Genomic DNA, 11,711 nt, shown 5'->3' with positions numbered 1-11,711 from the left:
CGACGCCGCCTGCCCGCAATCGGGCTGGCGCCGCGGACAGGAAAGGCTCGATCAGCTAGGGCTGCCTCCGAGAAGTCCCCAGCGCCCCGCCCGCACGGGGTGGGGGCTGAGAGTCACCGGGGACGGGGCCGGGTCCACAGAGCCCGGGAGCTGGGGGACGGGAGGCGCCGGGGACCCCGAGCCGTGGGAAGTCCGTGTACCCAGGCTGCCCGGCGGCTTCTCAACAGCACACGGACATCTAAGAAACGCGGAGCGGCCCAGTGACCCCCGCTCTGGACTTAGTGGCTCCGCGAGGCCCCACTCCGCGCCGCTGACCACCGGGCACTCGGGTGTTGACGATATGGGTCCTTGGGGACCCAGCCTGGCTCCAAACGACCCCGGCCCGAAGGTGTTCAGTGCAGCCAGGAGGGCGGAACCGAATTCTATCTCCCGGACGCGGTGGTTTCCCGCCCGCCTGGAGCCCCGTCGGAGGTTCGGGGACACCACGCAGGTGGTCCATCCTCGAGTCCGGGGCCGGAGCCCGACCTCCTTGCCCCTGAGCTCTCGGAGCCTTCGGGGCAGCGCGCCGGCCCAGGCGGGAGCGGGGGAGGAGGGGGCCGCGGCAGCTCTCAGAGGCGCGGGGGTGGGACGCGAGCGGAGGCAGCCCCGGTGGCGCCTCGTGAGACCCCAGCCGCGCCGCGGGCCCGGGCCGCAGACAATTAAAGCGGGATTCCTCCCCCGCTGACGTCGGCGGCGCGAGGCCCCTCCCGCGGCGGCATAAAAGGCGCGGGCTCCGCAGCGCAGGCGGCAGTGGGGGCCTGACAGCGCGGCGGTGTGGACCGCGCGGCCGAAGAGCGCGGCGCCCAGAGCGCGGGCCGCTCGCGGAGCCACAGCCCGAGCCGAGTCCCAGCCGGAGCCGAGCCCCAGCCGAGCCGAGCCGGGCCCGGAGCTCCCAGTGCCCGCAGCCATGCCGGCTGGCCGCGCCGCGCGCACCTGTGCGCTGCTCGCCCTCTGCCTCCTGGGCGCCGGGGCCCAGGATTTCGGGCCGACGCGCTTCATCTGCACCTCGGTGCCCGTGGACGCCGACATGTGCGCCGCGTCCGTGGCCGCCGGCGGCGCCGAGGAGCTCCGGAGCAGCGTGCTGCAGCTCCGCGAGACGGTGCTGCAGCAGAAGGAGACCATCCTGAGCCAGAAGGAGACCATCCGCGAGCTGACCGCCAAGCTGGGCCGCTGCGAGAGCCAGAGCACGCTGGACCCCGGGGCCGGCGAGGCCCGGGCGGGCGGCGGCCGCAAGCAGCCCGGCTCGGGCAAGAACACCATGGGCGATCTGTCCCGGACACCGGCCGCCGAGACGCTCAGCCAACTCGGGCAAACTTTGCAATCGCTCAAAACCCGCCTGGAGAACCTCGAGGTCCGCGCGCGCCCTCGGCTCCGGTTCCCCCTCCGGCTCGCTCGCCCCTCTGCCCTCCCCCACCCCGTTCCCTACCCGGCCAGGTATCCCCCACCCCCGCCTCAGCTGCGCGGGTGCCCGGCCGGTGCCTCTCCGCGCCTGCGAAGCCCCGCGGCGGCCACTCGCCCCAGCTCCCTGCCAGGCCGCTCCCGCAGTCGCCCAGAGGGGACCGCGCCGCGGGCCTTCCAGCACGGTCCCCGCGCCTCGCCTAACGGTGTGGTTTCCCCCGCCCTTGCACCCCGCAGCAGTACAGCCGCCTCAATTCCTCCAGCCAGACCAACAGCCTCAAGGATCTGCTGCAGAGCAAGATCGATGAGCTGGAGAGGCAGGTGCTGTCCCGGGTGAACACCCTGGAGGAGGGCAAGGGGGGCCCCAGGAACGACACCGAGGAGAGGGTCAAGATCGAGACCGCCCTGACCTCCCTGCACCAGCGGATCAGCGAGCTCGAGAAAGGTACTGGGGCCAGGGGGAGCCGTGCCGCCTGCCTGCGCCTGCTTGCCCGACCCTGCCTCCGTCCCAATCCCTAACAGCCCAGCTCTGCACTGTGCAAGCCCCAAGCCGCCCCCCTAACCCCAATCCCTGCACCCCTTTCTCATCCCCCGCACCCCTTCCCAGGTTCTGGGCTTCTAGTCGGTGTTTCTAGCAGGGCTGGGTGCCTTGGGCTGGGGCTGTCACTGGGAAAGGGGATTGCATAGTGCCCCCTCCCCCATCCAGACACACTCACACACTCGCTGGATTTTTCAAGTCTGATTTGTTTAATCCTCAGTAACTTTGCACAGTGGCTGTCGCTGGCCCAAACCCTCCCTGCTTAAGAAAGCCTCTCTCTCCCTGGTCCCCAGCTTCAGCGTACAGCTGGGTGCAGGCTGGGGCTGGGTGCTCTGGTTCCCCGGGCCGCTGAGGCTGTTAAGCAGGTTTCTTCCCAGCTGCCATGCCCCTGGTGTCCTCTCAGGATCTCCAGCTCCTACCCACTTCTGTCCTGAACCCCTACCGTGAGGTTTTCTCTTCTGAGTGACCCAAGCCCTGGCATCTTTCAAATCCCTGAGGTTTCTCAGTCACCAACTCAGGCCAGCTGGCCTATCACCCAGGGCGCCTGGATGAGCTCTGGAGGCTCTGCCTTGAAGTCGCAGAAATCAAACAAGGTTGTAAAAGGTGTGTGGTGGGGGTGCCCGGTGCGGAGCAAGGCCACGTGACCCTGCTCAGACCGCAAAATGTGCCGGACAGATTTAAACAGTGCCATCTTAAGGCTTGTTACGTAACTGAAAAACAGATCAGGAGAAGGAAGGACCTCAGGAGGGAGGGAGAAGGAAGGAGGGGAGATTGGGGAATGAAAAAACCCAGAGAAAGGCCAGGGGCTGGGCCCCTCCCCATCCGCCACTGCAGGCCTCAATGGGTGGGGGGAGCCGCGGGGGTGCTGCACTGAGGGGGCCTGCCCTGCTCTGCTCCCTGCCAGTTGGTTTAGAGGAGGGGGTGGTTGCTGACCAGGCAGGATGCCTTCTAGAAATAATTTTTGGCCTGGGGAACTGGTTTCTTTCTGGGCTTCCTGGCAGGACCACGGCTGCTCACCCAGGGGTTGACTAGGGGTTGTGTGTTCCTGGGCTCTGGGCCTGGTACTGGTGCCCATTGCTGGCCAGGAATGTTTTGCCTGGAGTCAGTCACACCATACCCAGGGTGCCACAGTATATGGATGGGCTATGGGGGTTGGCGCTCACTGGAGAAGTGGCCGGTGGGGAGGGAGAAGGTGGGCCTTGTGGAAGGGGAGGCCACCAGGCCTGGAACCTGAGCTGTGAGGACGCTCGCTCACCTGAGAGTGTGGCGGCATCCTAGAGCAGTCACTTTGGGGAGCCCTGGCGCCCAGAGTGCTCCCAGCTCCTTGCTGCCCTGCCCTCTCAGCAGGGCTCCAGGCAGAGTCCCTGGAAGGGCCTTGCGGGGGGAGCTGCCCAGCCTCATACCCAAGAGGCACTGGTGGGTCAGAGGCACATCTGGCCTGGGGGGAAGTGTGTGGGCACCAGGGCTTGGCTGTCGGGTGGGGAGAGGCAGGAGCAGAGCCTGCGATTGAGCGAGGAGGGGCTCTGAGCCCCGCCCCATCCTGGAATCAGGTCGGTTACTCTCAGGGTAGCTAGCCTCATTCCTCCTCTGCAGCCACCCCTACTCCTTGGGTTGACTTGGCTTGGCGGCTGTCCCCATTCCCTTCTCATGCCCACCACGCAGCCCAGTGTTGATGCGGCAGCCCACCAGGCACTGCCCCCCACCCCCATCTCTCCAAGGATGCCAGCACGTGGGCGTGACAGCCGGCCAGACCTGGAGCATGGAGAGCTTGGGTCAGCTCTTTACGAACTGGCCCTGTGCCTTGGGGCAAAGTACTTGACCTGGGAAGCCACCTGCTCTGCATCTCCAGAATGGAGACCAGAGCCTGCCCCAGCCACATCACAGAGCTTGGTGGGGACCGAACTCAACTCAGACACCAATAAGCACTTCACGCAGGTGCAGATGTCAGGACTGTGTCTTCCGCAGGTCAGAAAGACAACCGCCCTGGAGACAAGTTCCAGCTCACGTTCCCACTGCGGACCAACTATATGTATGCCAAGGTGAAGAAGACCCTGCCGGAGATGTACGCCTTCACTGTCTGCATGTGGCTCAAGTCCAGCGCCGCGCCAGGGGTGGGCACGCCCTTCTCCTATGCTGTGCCCGGCCAGGCCAACGAGCTGGTCCTCATTGAGTGGGGCAACAACCCCATGGAGATCCTCATCAATGACAAGGTAGAGCAGCCCCCGGGCTTGCAGGGCGGCAGGGCGAGGCCCCAGGGCCCCAGCTCATGTTGCATGCTAGGACAGAGCTATGGTGGCCTCAGATGTTGATGGGGCCCCAAGGAAAGTGTTTGCCAGGTGGGACTGAGGGAGGGGGAGGGTGAAGTGGGAGGAGCACCCTCACCTGTACTGGGAGAGCAGGGACAGCTGGACCTTCCCGGATGCCTCCTGGGGTGGGTATGGGAGATGGCAGAGAACGAGCCATGGGGCCTGGCCCTGCCTGATGATGTGATCTGGACTCCTCCATCAGCTGGCCTTGCAGCTGGCTTTGCCCCTCCATAGCAGGGACCCAGAGATGCTCTAGGGGGGTGAGGGGGCCTTAGAGATTTTTCCTGATTCCAAGTGTATCCCACTCAGCCCCCTAACTCTCGGAAGGAGGACAGGTCTGTGCGACCCCTTGGAACAGGACGGCACGGCAGCCTTTCCCTCTAGTGAACGTTCTCCATCCTCCCCTGTTAGCTGCAGAACTAGCTGCCAGCTCTCAAAGTGTCTCAAGTCCAGGCCAGCAGTGGTAGTCAGTGGCTGAAACCTGGGCTGGGAAGTGGATTCCACACCCTTGTTCCTGTTGCTCTTCCCCACAAAGGGCTGTGCCATTCTGGGCCCCCTTTCCCCAAGCGGAAAGGGTGTGAAATTTCTTTCCTCACTGTCTGCTGGACCGTCATCCTCCCGACCTGGAATGGCAGCGGGAGAGTGAAATTCAAGGTCGGAGGCTGGTCTGAGCTTTAAAAGGCATCGTGCTCCGTGACATCTCTCAGATCCTCGGCAAAGGCTTGCCGTGTTGTAGAGCGAGAGGGTGTAACGGCTAGAGATGGGACATTGGAAGAGAGAGGAGAGGCCAGCAAGGAGGCTGCACAGGTGTCGCACGGAGTCCTGAGAGGCAGCAGTGAACTCAGACACCAGGGATGGCTCTCCATCCAAGGGCTTGTTGTGTAGACTAGCAAAGAGGGAGGAGGGTGAGTAGGAGTGAAGAGACTGTGCACCCACATGGCCCTTGGGGGTTCCCTCAGTAGAGCATTACATTTCCTGTGTGATTCTGTGCCCCACGCCCAAGCGGGGCTGACAGACACTGAAGTCTGGGGCAGTAGGTGCTGTGAGAATTCAGTAATAGTTCTTGATATTTACTTTGCAAGTAGAGATAGGAACAACCGAGGCAGTGATTATGGCTTCTGGGCTGTACCTCTGTACCCACCAGCCGGCGTCTGTCATTCTTCTTCCCAGGTGGCCAAACTGCCTTTTGTCATCAATGATGGCAAGTGGCACCACATCTGCGTCACCTGGACCACCCGGGACGGGGTCTGGGAGGCCTACCAGGATGGCACGCAGGGTGGCAGTGGCGAGAACTTGGCACCCTATCACCCCATCAAGCCCCAGGGCGTGCTGGTGCTGGGCCAGGAGCAGGTACTGTGCTGGATGTTGTGGAGAAGGGGAGAGAGCTTCAGAACCAGAGGCTGGGAAGGGGAAGAGGAGCAACGAGGGAGGGAGGTAGCCGGAGAAGTGGTTCCCCTGAGAAGCAGCCCGGGGAGCAGGCCAGGCAAGGCCTGTGCCCTGGGTGGACTTGCGCTTGAACTTCCTGCAGGAGTGAGCTTTGGTTTCAACGCTCTCATGGCTGCAGCAACACTTTCTTTGGCATGGGAAGGCCAATTCTGCTTTTAGTGATGAATAATTTAGTTCCTGTGAAGTGGTTTGTCTCCCGTTGAGCACCTGGGAGGAAGACGAAGGGATGGAGAATCCGGGATGTCTATCCCTGTTGGGCAGCTTTAGCTGGCATGGAGTGATGTCTGGGCAGGGGCCCCAGGCCCAGCTGCTGTGGTTGTCCATGGCTGAGGGACCAGCTGCAGGAGGGGCAGAGTCCAGGTCCCCCCAGGAGAAGCTCCAGGGCAGAGATGGTGCCATGCCTTTTCTTGGGCTCCCTGAGGGGAGGGACGGATGTAGGGCTAGAGAGTCAGGGACAGGGAGATGAAACGGCACCCAGGAGTGGCCGTGAGAGTCTGTGATTGGACAGGCACAGAGGCGCTCATACCCCCGGCCTAGGGATGGGCCCCCAGACCACCTGGCGACCCCTCCACTCTCATCCTCTGTTTTTCTCCGAAGGACACTCTGGGTGGTGGGTTTGATGCCACCCAGGCATTTGTGGGTGAGCTGGCCCACTTCAACATCTGGGACCGCAAGCTGACCCCTGGGGAGGTCTACAACCTGGCCACCTGCAGCACCAAGGCACTGTCCGGCAATGTCATCGCCTGGGCTGAATCCCACATTGAGATCTACGGTGGAGCCACCAAGTGGACCTTCGAGGCCTGTCGCCAGATCAACTGAGCGTGGCAGGCCAGGCTGAGCCCGCCCGCCCTCACCCCCTGCTTGTGCGGCGATGATCTGTTTTGTGCGTCTCTTCTCTCCCTTTTCCCCAGGAAGGAACCGAGGCCGTCGCCCCTGCACACGCACACGCACACAGCCTGGTTTTGTCCTCATGCACACGAAGCAGCCCCTGCTCCCATCTGTCCCTGAGGAAGCCCCACTTCTCTGTAGGAGCCCGGACTCTCTCAGGCGTGCCCCATTCACAGCTAAAGTGGGTGCTGCAACGTTTTGAACAAGGCAGAAGTAGGTGAGAGGATCTGTGTGTGCGTGTCTACATGTATGTGTCTACGTGTGTGTGTGCGTGGCTGGGGGAGGCCTTTTCTTTGAGGACATACTTCATTTCCTTCTTTCTTTTGGCTTTGGAAAAATCTCATGATGAAAATTCATATTTGCCAACTTGGTTAACTGCGCGCGTGCCTTGGGGTTGGTGCAACCTCAGTACACGCATTTGTCTTTGTTTGCAAACCTTTTTCAGAGCAGCATATCTTTATATTGACGTAATAAATGTCTTTTAGTGGTTTGTCAAAGGCCGGGGGCGGGGGCTCTCTACAGAGAATTTTTATTTTGTAATAGAAGTGAATTGTCTCTGAAGGGTGAAGGCGGGCTGTCCTGGGATGGTACCCTGTGCTCTCCCCTGGAGGAGAGGGGATGGCTGAGGACAGTGGCCCTTACCCCAGGGCCAACCAGCATCCATCCCTGCTGTTTGCATCTGAGAGCAGCATGGAGCCTGGGAGGTCAGCCTGTGTGCCCAGCTCAGCTGGCTCTGCCCCAGGACGGCCCTGCTCTCAGCCTTCCCACCTCCTCAGATCCTGCAAGGCTGGGGTCTGCCCCTCCCTTCCCACCTCTGGAGCTGTGCTGCGCTGCTTCAGCCCAGAGGGCCCTGAGAGAGGAGCGTCCCACCCACAGCCCAGGAACCCAGGCCCCAGCGCCCCTCTCCTTTGGCCTCTGGCAGTGCAGACCAGAGGGGACCTTTTAAGGAAAGAAGCCGTGTTTCGATGAAGACCTGGCCACATGGGGCCACTGGGACTTCAACCCAGCCCATCGGTGGGAAGGTCCTCTTTGGGGGCCTTTGACAGCCATATCCCTCCCAGCACACCAGGCGCCAGGTGAGCTGGTTCAGACCCCTCCAGGGGTACTCCGGAGACCTCACACGTGGAGCCAGGCCTGGCCAGGGCGGGGGCCTGAAACCCACTCCTCCATCTCACGGGGCTCACGGCCTACAGCAGCCTGCAAGCTGCCACTGGCCAGTGACACTGACACCTGACCAGTGTCCAGAACCTTTTTGCCTTTTTTTGTTCCCCGTGAAAAGCAACATGAACATTCCCTTCTAGTCCTTCCAAGGAGGGAAGAGAAGTGTATGTGCGTGTGTGTGTGTGTGTGTGTGTGTGTGTGTGTGTGTTGTGTGTGTGCACTGAGTGAGAAAGAGAGCAGGCTCGGGAGGCCCTGCCCAGGGTAGGAGAGGGTAGGAGGAGCTTCCTGCTTTGCACCATCTGGTGGTCGCACGCCCCTAGGGCACCCCAACTCTGTCTCCAGGAGTCTCATCAGCAAACGGCTGACAAGTCTTTCTAGAAATTCTACTGCACTGCCTGGCTCAGCTGCAGCTGCAGACATTTCTGCAGGAGGAGCAGGTGTTTCTGTCTTCTGTTCCTTCAAGGGCCACCTGTCCCCTTAAACACAGGTCCATGTTGTGTCAAGAACCTAGTGCATCTGTGTGTGTCTGTCAGTGTCTCTGTGTCAGTGTTCTCGTGGGTGTCTGCACGGTACCCGGCCGCCGTTCTGCAATGCATCACTCCCGCGGAGGGGGGTGCAGATCAGGCACCGCGCTGCGTGTTGTTGTTCAACAGTGGCTTTTTCTTAGATAATCGTGCTTCATCAGCGCCCGTCGGGTTGTGGCATCCTTGGATCTGCAGGGATCTTCTCCGTTTGCATGTTCCTCGGGGTGGCGTGTTCCTTGCTCCCTGGGTCCGACGTGTGTTCCCACACCTGCATGGACTGCCCCGGTTCTGTGTTGTGTGCCGAGTGCCACCCAGTGTTCTGTGACCACCCGTGTAGCTACTGAAAATGGCTGGGTAAGCAAGCCAAGGCTGTTGGAGGAGGTCAAGAGAGAGCTCAGTTTCCCTCTCCCCCTCCCCAGACACACCAAGAAGCATTTCTAATGTGTAGGTTGAGAACAAGCCTAAAGGATTCCCACAGCTGGGAGCCAGCGACAGAGCTTGGAGTCGCCTCTCTAGACCAGATCTAGCCCCACCCTCACTCCAGCCATCTCGGAGCCCTTGTGTAGGCAACGCTCAGTGCGGGCTGTGCGGGGTGCTCCCCTGCCAGCACCTCCGGCCAGCCCCGCCCCTGCCGATCTACTGGACCGCAGACCACCTTCTGCCCCTGTGGGCCAGGTGGGAGCTGTCCGTTCAGGACCATGAGCCATCCTCTGCCCTGACTAGCGAGGGGCAGAGCACACCCCAGTGCTTACGCCTCCACCCCTGCAGCCTCCTGGCCCGCTCACCTTCCTCGCCCCTCCTCTGACCCACCCATGGTGCCAGGGCCGAAGCTGACCTTTAGCTCCCTCCTGCCCCTTGCTAGGGTCTGAGCCAAGCCCCTCGACTCCCTCACTGTGTTGACACTTGGCACTTTGCTGGCCCCGAGAAAGGTCGATGACACAGCCGCAAATTTAATCCACGTAGTTCCCATCTACTCCTTAATCTGATTGATGTTCCCTCTTGCACTGAATAATACATGCCTCTCTCAGGTAAGCCATTTTATAAAACAAGAAGATAAAAAGCACTGTTGAGGCAGTGTTTGCTTTTGCCGAGCTGGTGTCCGACAGCTCCCTGGGTGTCCGGGGTGGGAGAGCTGTTGACAGAAGCTCTCCGGGCCCTCAGGGGCTTAGATCCCACTTGAGTCGTAAGCCTTCTTGCTTTTGATAACACAGTATTATTTCTCTTACTGTAGAAGAAAAAGTTTATTACCAAACAAGAGTATTTTTATGAAAGAAAAGGACAAACCTATAAATTAACTCAACCTATATCTCCCTCGAAAATACTTTCAGGCTCCACCAAAATGTAGAACTGAAAGCATGTATTTTGGAAGAAAGAGATACATTTTGTATGCTTTCTTTTCCTTTTGTAGATTCCCAGTTTATTTTCTAAGACTGCAAAGATCACTTTGTCACCAGCCCTGGGACCTGAGACCAAGGGGGTGTCTTGTGGGCAGTGAGGGAGTGAGGAGAGGCTGGCATGAGGTTCAGTCATTCCAGTGAGCTCCAAAGAGGGGCCACCTGTTCTCAAAAGCATGTTGGGGACCAGGAGGTAAAACTGGCCATTTATGGTGAACCTGTGTCTTGGAGCTGACTTACTAAGTGGAATGAGCTGAGGATTTGAATATCAGTTCCGACCTTGATAGAAGCAGCTTGGGTTACATGTGGTTCACACTAAGAGGATAGAATCCTTTGGAATCTTATGGCAACCAAATGTGGCTTGACGAAGTTATGGTTTCATCTCTTAAACACAGTGTGTAAATTTATTCAACAAACGATGGGAAATGTATTACTTCTGTACACAGTGGACTTAAGTGCAATTTGTTGAAAGGGAACAAGTCATTGAAGAGAAAAAAAAAGCCCAATACTTAGAGTCCCAATTTTGTCTTATTTGCCAAAAAAAAAAAAAAAAAAACAAAAAAAAAGCAAACCCCTTACGGTTGATATTGTTATAATGTATATACTGTATAATATGAAAGAGAATCGATGTATCTTACTTTTTCATTATTTGCTAACCAAAGCTGTACATTTTTCATATGATCTGCAGCCTTTTGGGTATCAAATGGGTCAAAACCATGGGACCTGCCACCTCCCATCAGCAATTCTGGAAATGCACTATTTCTACTGGTATTCTTGCTTTTTTTTTTTTTTTTTTCATTTTCTTGCTGAAATGACATGAATTGTTGAGTTTATTTTTACACAGTAAAGAGTGGAGAAAGACTGTGGTCTCCTCAGGACGTCTCTTCTTTTCCGAGGCTTGCCAATGCCACCTCCCACTGCAGCCACCCCTCTTCCCCAGCCAGGTGCAGGTGACCCTCACCTGCAGGGGGTGTGTGCCTCGCTTGTGCATTGCCCTGTGCCCTTTAACAACCCCACGCCATCTGGTGACGCTGGATGTTGGGTGGAGGGGTCTCCATTTCACAGGGGCAGCTGACACAGAGGCAGAGAGTGGCCCAGTGTTTCCCCAACTCAGTGAGGCCACTCAGCCTGGGATGTAGAGTCACTCCGCATTCCCCATCCCCTCCGGGGTGGACTTGCGGTCCACAGCTGGGTCCGGGTTCAAGGTGGCCTGGGCTTGTCATGCCCAAGCAACTCTGGCAGTTCTCTGCCGCAGCCTCTGCTAGCGGGGCCTTAGCCACGTGTGGTTGCCTTCCCACTTTAAGAGTCCCAGGCCCCTTCCCTGCACTTGTCTGAGAGTGTCCCTACAAAGGGATAAATGGCCACGGGAACGCTGGGCCTCAGGCTGAGCTTACTTCCCTGTCCCCCTTGTGGACCTGGCTTGACTCTGGATGTGTTTGGAGCTTGCGAGCTGTTCCCTCCAAGGGACAGAGTAACCAGGACCCAAGTGCCCTGGGGTGAGTGATTCCAGCACACTTACAACCTGAAGTCAGGGGACATGGAGCCAAAATCACCGACCCAGTGGTTTGGTTGGTGCCCCCCACCTCACACACACACACAGATGCACACACACACGCACACACTGGGCTGGCGGAAGGGACTGGTCACTCTGGCTTCCTGTTGGCATCACCCGGGGATTCCCTGCCCGGTGCTCTGGTGTTCCCAGGACTCAGGAGCGGGGGTTTAGTGGGTGTGAGCAAGCCACCTCTCACCTGGGATGGTGTGGAGGGAGAAGGTTTGGCCTCAGCAAAGCAGGCAGGGAACCCCCTGTGTCCCTGCAGGAAGAGCCTTGGTCGGGAGAGAGAGGCCCTGCCAGGAGGGAGGCCCCTGGCCTGTGTTCCCAGAGCCATTCTCGCTGGGTGGTGTTCACCCCAGGGTGCACGCTCATGGTCGGGCCCAGGGTTATGCCCGATTCCAGTGGCTCCAATGGACACACCGCCTCATACCTCCCACTCAAGAAAGTGCAGAGTTACATCTG

The 11,711-nt window shown here is 59.2% G+C and overlaps 1 protein-coding gene across 1 annotated transcript; it reads left to right on the top strand.

The window, feature by feature from the left end:
* The first annotated feature begins 780 nt into the window (after nucleotides 1-780).
* On the top strand, nucleotides 781-10,556 carry LOC116463789 (neuronal pentraxin-1). The gene is made up of 5 exons (XM_032147054.2): nucleotides 781-1,390; nucleotides 1,675-1,882; nucleotides 3,941-4,185; nucleotides 5,452-5,631; nucleotides 6,325-10,556. Exons 1-5 carry the CDS (start codon nucleotides 947-949, stop codon nucleotides 6,544-6,546), a joined length of 1,299 nt encoding a protein of 432 aa, XP_032002945.1. The 5' UTR covers nucleotides 781-946; the 3' UTR covers nucleotides 6,547-10,556.
* The last annotated feature ends 1,155 nt before the right edge of the window (nucleotides 10,557-11,711 follow it).

Source organism: Hylobates moloch, unplaced genomic scaffold (assembly GCF_009828535.3).
Source record: "Hylobates moloch isolate HMO894 unplaced genomic scaffold, HMol_V3 SCAFFOLD_64, whole genome shotgun sequence".
In the NCBI taxonomy this organism is placed as follows: Eukaryota; Metazoa; Chordata; class Mammalia; order Primates; family Hylobatidae; genus Hylobates; species Hylobates moloch.
Note: the sequence above shows the minus strand (reverse complement) of the source record. Positions and strands in the feature narration are given on the sequence as shown.